This window comes from Lasiosphaeria miniovina, assembly GCF_030549165.1.
Source record: "Lasiosphaeria miniovina strain SMH2392-1A chromosome Unknown B0T26scaffold_8, whole genome shotgun sequence".
Taxonomy (NCBI): Eukaryota; Fungi; Ascomycota; class Sordariomycetes; order Sordariales; family Lasiosphaeriaceae; genus Lasiosphaeria; species Lasiosphaeria miniovina.
The window spans coordinates 3,469,633-3,482,569 of record NW_026848227.1 but is presented as its reverse complement, the minus strand read 5'-3'; the positions used below and the strand labels follow the sequence as shown (position 1 = coordinate 3,482,569).

The following is a 12,937-nucleotide window of genomic DNA, read 5'->3' as shown; positions in this document are numbered from 1 at the left end:
CGACCCTGAGCAGCCAGAGGCTCAGGCTATCTTAAATCGCATTTCGCGTTTTGCAGGTATTCTTAAGGGTACCCGTCCTTTTTGGTATCGCCGCCGCCGCGAGTGTGAGGTATTTGCCTATTGCCTTGGTGTACCAGCAGCATTTATTACCCAGAGCCCTGCCGACTTACACTGGCAAAGCCTATACCAGCATATGCCTGAGTACGATGATTGGAAGGTACTAGGCGAGCATGCGAGAATGGCCAAATCACGTCGGTTATTACGTGAGAATCCACATATTGCAGCCTGGCACTTCCACTTTCGGAATAAACTTGTTACGATCCTAGTTCAGGCTCGCAGGAGGCTGCACGGAGCCTCCCGTTATTGGCTGACGCAAGGAAGTGGGGTAGTTCCCCGCTTCCCTCTGGTGCAGCCAATAACGAGGCGGGCAGTACGATCAGTATGGTCAGGGCGATCAGTGAGAGAACTGACCGCACTGAGCACACTGACCGCACTGATCACCCAGGACCAACGCTCTGATTGGTCCGCCTTGGATAGATATATACGACGACCGTAGCCACGGTCTTAGATAGTTCTTGCTGGGTTCTCCAAGCAAGCAATACACATTCGCTGCACTCATACATTTTGAGTGACATTCCGATTTGACTGTATTAACCGTGCGATAGGAGCTTGCCCTTTGTTCTATCTTCATAATTACCAAACCCAGCATTCTGTGGAGCCCGTGCTCCCTTACAGACAGACGACCCTAACAGTCGAGTGGTTTGTGATAAAACTATTTCGGAAGATTGTACTCGAGAAGTTTAACCTGGCCGATTATTGGTACCGTTACGAGTGGCAGGGCCGTGGTAGTAGCCACGCCCATGGTCTCTATTGGTTTAATGGGAGCCCAGATCCAGATATGTCAACACAACAGTCACGGGATAACTTTACCAGGATCTGGGGGTACCATATCACAGCTCTTAACCCACAGCGAGACCAGGGTGCAGATGAGGGCAATCCCCTATCCCTAGACCCTCTTGAGACCGATACTACTTGGGAATGGCTCAACCGGATTATTAACCGCTGCCAACGTCACCATTGCTCTACAACATACTGCCTTCGACTAACTAAGAAGGATGCTGAGCGAGCTAGGCAATCTGCAGCCAGAGTAGAAGCCGGTGAAGTTGGTGAGGCAGAACAGCCCCCACCGCAGCCAACATGCCGGTTCTTCTTTCCCCACCCCGAGCGGCTAGCTGCAGAGGTTATTAAGAGGGCAGGCAAGAAGTGGTGGTCATTTGAGGCTGAGAGGAACGACACCTATATGAATCAGTATAACCCGCTGATCTCGCTCTATTGGCTTGCCAATACGGATTACTCGCCCTGTACTGGCGTCCAGGCTGTTATTAACTACGCTGCGAAGTACTGTAGCAAGTCAGAGGCCCAGACTAATACATATGCCCAGATTGCCCGTGGTATAATGCCTCACGTTTCCGACCAAAACCCCATGCTTTCGTTTGTATCCAAGCTAATGAATAAGCTGGTGGGTGAGAGGGATTACTCCGCACAAGAGATCTGCCATATTCTACTAGGCCTTCCTCTCCAGGATGATAGCCGGATAGTACAAAGTGTTGATTGCCGACCCCGAGAGCGGCACGCCCGGCCTATCGATATTACTACTGACGGTGATATCGAGGAATCCTCGAATACCTACGATAAGTACCTCAACCGGCCGGTACATATGGAAGAGTTAACGTACTTTGACTTCTTAGAGAACTAGAACTTCAAGGCGCGCGACCCTTCGAGATGGGCAGTATGGCAACCTCCTGCAAAGCCGAGGGTTTTGTATTACTATCCCAGATACAAGCCTATTCGCTCGCACCAACAGTGGCCGGATTTCTGCCGTGTTAAGCTTCTGCTTAACCATCCACACCGTCAAGTTACAGACCTTTACGAGGACGACAATCTACGGTTTGATACCTACGAACTTGCCTACCAACACTGCGCCAGTCAACACTATCACCTAGATGACCATTATGGGGTTGAAGATAATGAGGACTCTAAGCCTGATGAGGAGCAGTTTGAGGCTAGGTGTAATATGCCTGATATTACTCTTGAGGATTGGCACGAAATGGCACGTATGGTTCCTGACCTCCAGCTACCTCAAGAGGAGGCAGATTTACTAGGTCGCCGCGATATCGACCTAAACTACGACTGGACCCACCATATTGGACTATATTCCCACGAGGAGTTTAATACCGGGGGCTATTGGATCCAGCTCCGGGGGGACTCTCCTGGCAATTATGATATTGAGCAACTACCACGCGAGGCATACGAGACTCTCAATACTGAGCAGCGGCTAGTGTATAATGCTATTCTAGGACACTATAAGGCAACCAACCAAGGCCAGAACCCAGCCCCGCTCCGGACCCAAGTTGATGGTGGCGGTGGGACGGGCAAGTCGTATATGGTTAAGGTGATATCCTCTCGCCTACAAGCCAAAGCAGCCAATCGCGGCCAACCCTCGCCAATCATCAGGGCAGCACCTACTGGTGTGGCCAGTAACCAGATCGGTGGCCAGACCATCCACTCCCTCTTCCGGCTTCCAGTTGACGGTAATTACCGCCCGCTCTCAGAGACCCCAACAGTCCTTAGCTCCTTACAGCGACGATTTAACTCGATCTACTACCTTATTATTGACGAGAAGAGCATGCTGGGACTGAAACCTCTAGCCTGGATTGATCAGCGGCTCCGGGAGATATTTCCTAATCGCCGGGACCAGTATTTCGGTGGACTTAGTGTCATCTTTATTGGCGATTTCTTCCAGCTCCCTCCTGTTCTTAATAAGCCGCTATATTCTATAGCAAATGGTTTACGGGATATGGAGATCGTTGGTCGTAACGCATACCTTTCGTTTAATAAGTCAGTATTCTTAACCACAGTCCAACGGCAACAAGGTGAAGACCAGGCTCTTTTCCGGCAAGCCCTAAAAGAATTACGGCAGGCCAAAGTATCTGTTTCGTCATGGGAGCTTCTTACATCGAGATGTGCGATCAAACTGCCTCCGGCTCAGGTCCAGGCTTTTGATAATGCCCTCCGCATCTTCCCTATCAAGGCGCAGGTCAACGAATACAACCATCAGCACCTCCTAGGCCTACGAAAGGCGGTTGTACAGGTGGACGCAAAACACGAAGGCGTAGGCGCAGAGAGAGTCGAGTCCTCTAACGCCGGCAATCTGATCAAACGATTACCTCTTTGTATTGGTTGCCGGGTCATGCTAACGAGGAACCTCTGGGCCAACTTTGGGCTTGTGAACGGTGCCCAGGGTACTGTACACGACATCTCGTGGGCTGAAGGCGCCAACGTGCTAGAAGACCCACCGCAGGTTATTATGGTTACGTTTGATAACTATACTGGGCCGCCGTTCCTACTACCTAGCGGAGAAGAGCTTCGTGATAGGGCTAGGCTGGTGGTTCTTATCCTTAAGGTTCGGCAGGAGTTTGTTCTTGGGGCTGGTACTGGCTACCGGGAGCAGTTTCCACTGCTTATTTGCTACGCAATCACAGTACACAAGTCACAGGGCGCCACTCTCGACAAGGTGGTTTATGATATCTCCGCGCCAGAGTTCGCATCCGGCCTATCGTACGTAGCAGTTTCTAGGGTCAAGACCTTAGATGGCTTAATGTTTGAGTCGCCGTTTGATGGGAGCAGGATATACCGCGAAGTGCCGGTACAGAGCATGCAACTGAAGATAGCGGATTACGAGGCAAGGAAGTTACAGCTATTAGATCCACAGGAAGAGGAGGTTGACTCGAGCGATATGAGCGGGTATTTAACTGATAGCTCTGTTGTATAGATGTAAGAAAAGATCTCTAGAGCATCGGAGTTGTTGGCCTCCGGACAGGGTATTGTCGCTTTGCTTGCTCTCTACGTTATCTAAATAAGTCAACTGTCGCGCTCTAAATTGCCAGGAGCGAGAGAGAGGAAGGAAGGAAGGAAGCGTCCCGTAGCGTAGCGAAGGGTCACGCGACTGACGAACGAAGCGACGCCAGCAATTTTAGCTGCTTTGTCTTCTGTTGTAACGGCACATAGTTACATAATCCTCGGACGTATTAAATCGTAAAATGCGGCCCTAAGAGTTTGAGGAAACAACGACTTTCGAGCGTAGCGAGTAGCCCGCCGCAGGCGCCCCCGGAGGGCCGCCGGAGGCAAAATAGGAGGGAAAGGGGCACAGGAAGGGCCCTTGGTCTCTGGGGCAGAGAGTTTACCAGCAATCCCTCACCGAGCTGGCTTTGGAGACTTCCAGGGGAGTGTTCAATAAATCGAAAGACCTTGCTCTCTTATTCTTCATTCCGCATTTATTTGTTTAGGCCTATTCACGCTCTCTGATGCAGACACCGGAGCTCGCCCAGTCATCGTCTCTCTTTGGAAACTGAAACAGGTTAAATGCTGCCAGGAAGAAAAGAAAAGAAAAGAAAAGAAAAGAAAAGAAAGGAAAGGAAAGGAACGCCCAGTCGACTTGAATCATGGTCGCTCCGGATTCCCGAGTCTGTCACCATACAGGCATGGAGGCCGGGTTCGAGTCGAGCTTGGACATGGTCAAATATGGCGCCGTGCCATGTTCGCGGCAAGGGGCAAGCTGTCAAGAAAGAAAAATAGCCCAAAGTGAGATGCAACCAATATCGGAACATTGAGATGTGCAGCGCTTCAGAGGGCCGTGTGGCGAGTCTGGGAAATCCCACCGTATACAGGCTGGGCAGACAATTACGTAGGCACACGTCCATATTAGGTAGGTGGTAGACACCCAGCCAAGCACACTGCAGTCAGCCAACACTGTTGCACCCGTCATTGATTTGCGTGGCTCCCTATTCCCACGAACCCGGTTGGGCGCGTTGGCTGGCCGCCAGTGTGTTTATTGTCAGGCACCGTGCGGGCAGAGGTCAGCCATGCCGCCAGGCACCGTGCGGGCAGAGGTCAGTCATGCCGCCAGGATTGCCGCAACGCCGTTGACCCGAGAACAGCGTGCGGGGAAGGCAGCGTGCGGACCGCTGGAGCCGTTGGCAGCGGCTGGGCAATGCAACGGTCCGGCCAGGCTAGGGGCGATGGAGCCCCGTGGAGGAGCGCGCGAGTGGAGCGAGGCTGTCGAGGCCTTGGTTTAGCCCGTAGCATGGCGCTCCTGTCCATCAGCTTGCGGGTATGGTCGTGCCAATGGCGGGCCCGGGAGGGTCGTGCTAATGGCGGGCCCGGGAGGGTGCCATAGCCGTGCCTCGCCCGTACCTGCATCTATATTACCCGCTGCCTGAAGTGGTAGTCTGATATTGCTGCGGGGTTTGGACTGTCGAGTCTAGAACTAGTTCGAGCAGTGTCAAGGTCGCACGCAATCCGGCTAATATTTCCTCGCCGCGCCGGGGGTGCTATCAGTGTCCCGGTAAGCAAATTCCCAAGCGACAGCGCGGGGGGAACTTTGCCGAGCAGTCGAATCTAAACACTGTTGCCCACAGGGTTGCAGCGCCAGCCCCCTGGGTCTCGACTCTCGAGCAATTAGGCCCGACCTGCTGGATCAGGTAGGGCGGATTCCAGACCCGGATCCGCCGGGTGACACAAACTAGGTACACTGTACGTACCTAACACAGGTGCACATATAGCCCGGGCAGCTCGCTCTAGACTCCATGTTCGAGCTCCCTCCCTCACCCAAACCGGTCTTTCCCCTCCCCGACTCGACTGCAGCCAGCCAGCCAGCCATCATGCGCACCGCACTCGCTCTCACCGCCGGCCTCGGTCTGGCGGTCCCCCTCGTGCAGGGCCGGGCCGTGGTGACGCGGGCCGACATTGAGGACTGCCTCACGTCGGCGGGCGTGCCCATCGACGTCAAGGGGTCGGCCGACTGGCAGCGCGACGCCGCGCCCTTCAACCTGCGCGTGCCCTTCACGCCCGTCGCCATCTCGGTGCCCACCACGGTCAAGCACATCCAGAAGTCGGTGCTGTGCGGCAAGAAGCTCGGCGTCAAGGTCACGGCCAAGAGCGGCGGCCACAGCTACGCCTCGCTCGGCTTCGGCGGCGAGGACGGCCACCTCGTCGTCGAGCTCGACCGCATGACCAACGTCACCGTCGACGCCGAGAACATCGCCACCGTCCAGCCCGGCACCCGCCTCGGCCACCTGGCCACGGAGCTGTACACCAAGTACGGCCGGGCCGTTGCCCACGGGACCTGCCCCGGGTAAGTCTCCTTCGTTGCTTGGTTCTAGAACCCGTGTTGACCGCTGTTGTCAGCGTCGGTATCTCGGGCCACTTCCTGCACGGCGGGTTCGGCTTCAGCTCGCACAAGCACGGGCTGGCGGTGGACCAGGTGGTGGGCGCGACGGTGGTGCTGGCCGACGGCAGCGTGGTGGAGGCGTCGGAGAAGGAGAACGCCGACCTATTCTGGGGGCTACGGGGCGCGGGATCCAACTTCGGCATCGTGGCGTCGTGGCGGCTGCGGACGTTCGAGGCGCCCAAGACGCTGACGTGGTTCGGCGTCAGCCTGGGCTGGAACAGCTCGACGGCCGTGGCCGGGCTTGAGGCCCTCGAGTGCTACGCCCGCAACGTCATGCCGGCCGAGCTCAACTTCCGCGTTTCGGATTATGAGCGCGGCAAGCCCGGCATCGAGGGCCTGTTCTACGGCACCGACGCCGAGATGCGCGCTGCCATTGCGCCGCTGCTTGCCTCGGCCGCGCCCCTCGCCAACGTCACCGACTCGCACACGGTCGACTGGTTGGGTGCTGCCGTGCACTACTCCTTCTACGACACCATCGACTGGCTGACGCCGAGCCCTGTGAGTTCCTGTCTCTGAAAACGACCCCTTGTAGCAAGCACTGACACGTCTGGCCTGCAGCAAGAGACCTTCTACTCCAAGAGCCTGACGCTCAAGGGGCTGAGCGGCAAGTCGGCGCAGAACTTTGTCGACTACTGGTTCAACAACGCGACGCAGGTCACGGAGCGCAACTGGTGGTTCCAGCTGGACATGCACGGGGGCGCCAACTCGGCCGTCACGCAGCTCACCAGCAGCAGCGCCACGTCGTACGCGCACCGCGACAAGCTGTACATCATCCAGTTCTACGACCGCGTCTCCGAGGGCGTGTACCCCACGGGCGGCCAGAGCTTTCTCGACGGCTGGGTCGACGCCGTCACTAAGCCGCTCAAGGCCGACAGCTGGGGCATGTACATCAACTATGCCGACACGCAGCTCGACCGCGCCACGGCCCAGCGCGTGTACTACGGTGATAACCTGCCGCGCCTGCAGCAGCTCAAGGCCAAGTACGACCCGTCGGAGCTGTTCTACTACCCGCAGTCGGTGCAGCCGGCCAAGAAGCGTCACCACTGAGGGGAGGTGATGGTTGTGGGAGGGGGTCTTGACAAGGAGGTTCTATGGGAGGTGGTAATTAATTAGCAGCTCTACCATTAAAGGTTACAAGATGGATGGATGGATGGATGGGTGGATGAATGGATGGATGGATTAGTGGATGGATGGATGGATTGGTGGATGGATGGATTGGTGGATGGATGGATTGGTGGATGGATGGATGGATTGGTGGATGGATGGATTGGTGGATGGATGGATGGATAAATGGATATAAACACGTACGTACCGTTTAGCGCGTGTGGCTTCCTCAAGTTAGCTTTCCCTCTGTTACCGGTCATTCACTTTCCTGGATCCTCGTACAAATTCACGCACGCGTGGCACCCGCGCACCGCATGATTCGTCAAGAGCAAAGCCTCTTGTTAGTGCCGTACTGCTCCGGGGGCCGATATCTGCACGTCGAAGTCGAAACCGTAATTCAATACGGGATAGCATTACTATTACGAGAACCTGATACGTCGAGTCCAGGCGTCGTTTCGCTGTTTGTAGCTAGTGGCCTTTCAGATGTAAGGAGAGGAATCAGAGGAAAGCAGACAGGAAACGAGGGGAAGCATCAAGAGAATAGAAGGCGGTAAGATAGCCAAGTCGTATCGCTGAGACTGAGCTCGGAGCCATTTAGAAGTCAGAGGCGGGCGATTCCTTCCTACCCATGTTCGTCAACTGGAATCGCCAGGCATAAGGCACTTCCCATAGGATGGGGCGCTGAAGCAGGTGAGGTGTGTTGCGGAACGGTCTGCTCGTATGCTTAATGTCCAAGACGTTCGGTGGCTCCCCAACCTTATAGCCATTAACTTCCAGAGTAGCAGCAGGGCAGGCAGCAAAACAGGGACGCCGTTCGTTCACCGGCAAACCTGCAAGTTCGAGTTGCGGCCAGCAATTCCTGGGATTCGCCACATCTATTCCACCCCTTCTCGGAATTGGGTTGGCCTCTCACTTTCCCTTCATCCGACCCTGAACAATCGCACTGAACAATCGCACTGGACAATCGCACTGGACAATCCGCACTCACTTTCCTCCACGCATAACCACAACCCCTCCTCGGGCGATTTCTCGCCAATTCTACAAAACACTTGACAGTCTACTTCCTTACTTGCAGCACGTCTTCCTGTCCCCGCATCACCACAACCTCCTTCTGAGCTTTACCTCTACAGCTGCGAACCAACGACGAGCACCATTAACCAGCGACATCTCTGTCGTCAGACGTACGGCCTGCATGGTTCTCAACAGCAATTAGCGTGGAAAGCACGGCTGACATGACACGCCTCACAGTCTTGACCTCTCCACTGCCAACATGGCGCCCACGACGGGCTTCGACGTGTTCCCGCCGCTCGACTACACGAGCGACAACCAAGAGCAATACGAAACCTTCCTCACAGCCGTGCTGCGCCACTACGGGCTCCAACTCAAGGGCGGCCAGGTCGTCGAGGGCGCGTCCGACGTCATCTTGTTCCAGCCCGACTCGACCGACGCCTTCATCCTCTTCCGCGACGGAAGGCGCACGCAGCTCCCGCGCCGCTGCGACCACTTTCTGCGCTTCAGTTCGACCGTCACGGCTGTCAACGTCGGCATCTGCGACATTATACACGACGTGACTGCCATGGCCGAGACTCACCATGTCTTCAACAACATCATCTACCGCTGGGACTGCCCCTGGGACTGGGAGGTCCGCTGCCCTGACATGACCCGCGTCGACCAGGCCGGCTGCTGGCTGCGCGCCGAGCTCGCCCTCGCCGCCAAGTGGTTCTACGGCCAGACGCACGACCGAAAATACGTTGGCGAAGACGACGGCTACCTCCAGCGGCCCGCCATGAAAACACGCCGGGCCAAGCGAACAGCCCCCGACACGGGCAAGGGCAGCAACAAGAGGGCCAAGACGGGTCAAAACACGTCCAGCAAACGCGGCAACTGCGCTGGCACCAACGGCAGCGCCAGTACCGCCCTCAGCAAGGCCGCCGACGGCCAACCGTTCGCCCAGAAGCCTGCGCCCGGCAAGGGCATCGGCACCTTCGCTACACGCGTCATCCCCAAGGGCACGCGCCTGGCTAGCGAGCTTCCGCTCGTCACAGTCGAGTACACCGACGACATCCTCTCAGGGCGGCAATCTATATACAGCGTCTTGGCGGCGCAGCTGTACAACTTCGGCGCGCACAAGCGCCCGGCCCACGGCCGCCGCGCCTTCTACGCGCTGACCGGCGAGGGCCACGGGCCCGGCGAGTCGTGCGTCTCGCCCGTCTCCATCTTCAAGAGCAACGCGCTGCAGCTCACCGGCACGGCCGTCCCAACCTCGGGCGTCTTCCCCACAGCCGCGCGCCTCAACCACACGTGCCGGCCCAACATGCAGCACACGTGGAACCCTTCCACGGGCCGCCTGACGCTGCACGCCGCGCGCGACATCCACAAGGGCGACGAGCTGGCCCTCTGCTACATCGGCGCCCACTGCAGCACGGTGCGCTCGCCCGGCGCGGCCGCGCGCCAGGTGTTTCTGCGCGAGCACTTTGGCTTCGCCTGCAAGTGCTCGCTGTGCGCCTCGGCCAAGCCCGGCGCCGTGGCCGCCAGCGACCGCCGCCTGGCGCAGGTCCGCGCGCTGCGCGGCGAGGGCCTCGTACACACTGACAGCAACAACAACAGCAACAACAACAACAACAGCAACAACAACAACAACAGCAACAACAACAACAACAGCAACAACAACAACAACAGCAACAACAACAACAACAGCAACAACAACAACGCCCAATCACAACCCAATCTGGTAGACTGCGAGCTGGCTCAGCGCCACGGCACGTTCACCCCGCGGCCGCTGGCTTCCCTCGAGGAAGCACGGGAACTCATCACCCTGCTGCACGCCGAGCACATCATCGACACGCGGCTCGCAGAGGCGTACAGCAGCGCCGCGCAGCTGGCCGTTTCCGTCGGCGACAAGGCGCGCGCGCGCGCGCTGGCACGCCGCGCGCACGACGTGTGGCTTAACCTCGCCGGCGCCGACCACCCTTCTACGATCGAGTTTGCCGACATGGCGGCCAGCCCTGTGCGCGCCAAGATGTATGCGGCCGCCCACGGCCGGCCGTTCGTCTATGTCCCTAGTGTCTGGGAGTGGTCGGTGAACTTGGCGAGTGAGGCGGAGCAGGAGCCGTGGTTGTGGAGCGAGGTCGATTGGGCTGTTTGCACTGAGGGCAAGGACAAGTGTTGTGCGGAGTGTGTGTTTGATGATGATGATGACGATGAAAATGATGGGGAGAGTGAGGTTTCCCAGGAGAGTGAGGACGCCCAGGAAGAGGAGGACGCCCAGGAGAGTGACGACGCGCAAGAGGAGGACGCGCAAGAAGATGAGGACGCCCAGGAAGATGAGAACGCCCGGGAGAGTGACGACGCGCAAGAAGAGGAGGACGCCCAGGAAGAGGACGCCCAGGAGAGTGAGGACTCCCAAGAAGAAAAGGACGCCCGGGAGAGTGACGACGCGCAAGAAGAGGAGGACGCCCAGGAAGAAGAGGACGCCCAGGAGAGTGAGGACTCCCAAGAAGAGGACGCCCAGGAGAGTGAGGACGCCCAAGAAGAAGAGGATGCCCAGGAGAGTGAGGACTCCCAAGAAGAGGACGTCCAGGGCAGTGAGAACGCCCAGGAAGAGGAGGACGCTCAGGAGAGTGATGGCCACCAAGAAGAAGAGGACGCCCAAGAAGAAGATGCCCAGGAGAGTGAGGACTCCCAAGAAGAAGAGGACGTCCAGGACAGTGAGAACGGCCAGGAAGAGGAGGAGCTTGACGAAGTTGACATTCTTCAGCTTGTTGACGAGGAGGCTCAGGCCGATGAATCTGTTGACGAGGAGGTCGACTGTGCCGAATCTGTCGACGAGGAGGAGGTCACGTCTGATGAACCTGTCGACGAGGAGGTCGACTGTGCCGAATCTGTCGATGAGTGGCGGGTCATGTCTGATGAATCTGTCGACGAGGAGCAGGTCATGTCTGATGAACCTGTCGACAAGGAGGTTAGCTACGCCGAATCTGTTGACGAGGAGGCTGAGGAGGCTGAGCCTGCTGAGCCTGCTGAGCCTGCCGAGCCTGCCGAGCCTGTTGAGCCTGCTGAGCCTGTCGACGATGACCAGGTTATGATGACCGAGGACGAGGCTGAGGTCCTGAACCCGTCGGGGATGAATTCGGTGCTTCTGAGCCTGCTGAGGAGGAACGGAATATGGTGATTGAGGAGGAGAACTCGTCTGAGGATGAGATCGATGCTGCTGAGCCTGTTGAGGTCTTGAGGAGGGCCAGATCATGTCGGCTGAGGAGGACTATGTCGGCTGAGGAGGACTATGTCGGCTGAGGAGGACTATGTCGGCTGAGGAGGACTATGTCGGCTGAGGATGAGAACGAGGTGGCTAGGGAAGGTGACTGGGACCAGTAGAGTAGGTTCTCTAACTAAACCACTGCCGACACTCACGAGCCTCGACTCTGGAGTTGTCACAGTGAGGGTGCGTGGTCAGGAACAAACTACAAATAGGAATCACCTTTGGGGCTAGACTTAGATTGTGATTGGGTGCAGAGATAAATAGCTAGACTCGGGAGATTGCGGAGTAGCAAGTGCCTTTATCGCAAAAATCGCTTGATTTCTATACCTAGTGATGCAGCCTTGCATGTTTTGTTTTAGGTTCTTGACGTCTACGGATGTGATGCACCTCCCCCAAGCTACCGTCGTCGAGATGTGTTGCCTTCTTATTGAAAAGAAATGCTTATTGACGTTGCTTCATAGCGTACGACGGCTTGCTTCTCAGTCATCGCTTGATGATCTCTCCTCACATGGATTGGAAATTAACTAATTTACCTCGAGGACAGGATGAGTAACCAACAAATTGAAGACAGCCAACCCCTTTAGAAACCCCCACTCAGGGCAGGTAGAAATATAATGGCGTTGACCGTAGAAAGCAAGAAAGAAGACGAAGAAGAAGAAAGTAATTACATGCACAACCACGTTACTAACTGGTGGTCGTATCCCTAGAGTCAAAAGTCAATAGAACTAGACCCACCATCAGGCGGAAACATGATGGCGTTGCCGACTCTTGAGCGAAGGCACACTAGCATTACTTACCTTGGGAGTAAGTTATAGATGGGGTAAGGGTAATGTTGCCCTTGTACGAAGTTCACAGCGCATTGAATTGTCTGCCTAGATCCGGTCTAGGGATACATGAGTGAAGGCCTTCTTATACTTCAAGAAAAAGGATGAAGGAAAACATCGTTCAGCCGTACAGGGGGCATTCGAAGTTCAGCCATACAGGGCTTTATTCGAAGTTAGCCATACACGGTTTATTTTGAAGCTCAGCCGTACAGGGCATTCGGAGCTCGCCGACTGTGGCTTGAAATGTGGCTCAGAGTGGCTCAAATCTAGGCGACAGGTAATGATTGGTTCTAGATACCCACGACCGTCTTGAGTACCGACAATACCAACTCTTTCGCTCTACGTGTGTTGACCCTTGAAAAATAGGTAACTACGCCGGCCCCCCCCCACTCCACACCCGCCAGGTCCACAAGTTAATTACCGTCTGAACCACGCCGGGAAGCTTCATCTCTTTGATAAAAG

The 12,937-nt window shown here is 56.3% G+C and overlaps 1 protein-coding gene across 1 annotated transcript; it reads left to right on the top strand.

The window, feature by feature from the left end:
* Positions 1-5,720: 5,720 nt before the first annotated feature.
* On the top strand, positions 5,721-7,336 carry B0T26DRAFT_657731 (carbohydrate oxidase from Microdochium Nivale in complex with substrate analogue; the record flags this gene model as incomplete). The annotated part of the gene is made up of 3 exons (XM_060438807.1): positions 5,721-6,193; positions 6,247-6,787; positions 6,848-7,336. 3 exons carry the CDS (start codon positions 5,721-5,723, stop codon positions 7,334-7,336), a joined length of 1,503 nt encoding a protein of 500 aa, XP_060290753.1.
* Between the last annotated feature and the right edge of the window lie 5,601 nt (positions 7,337-12,937).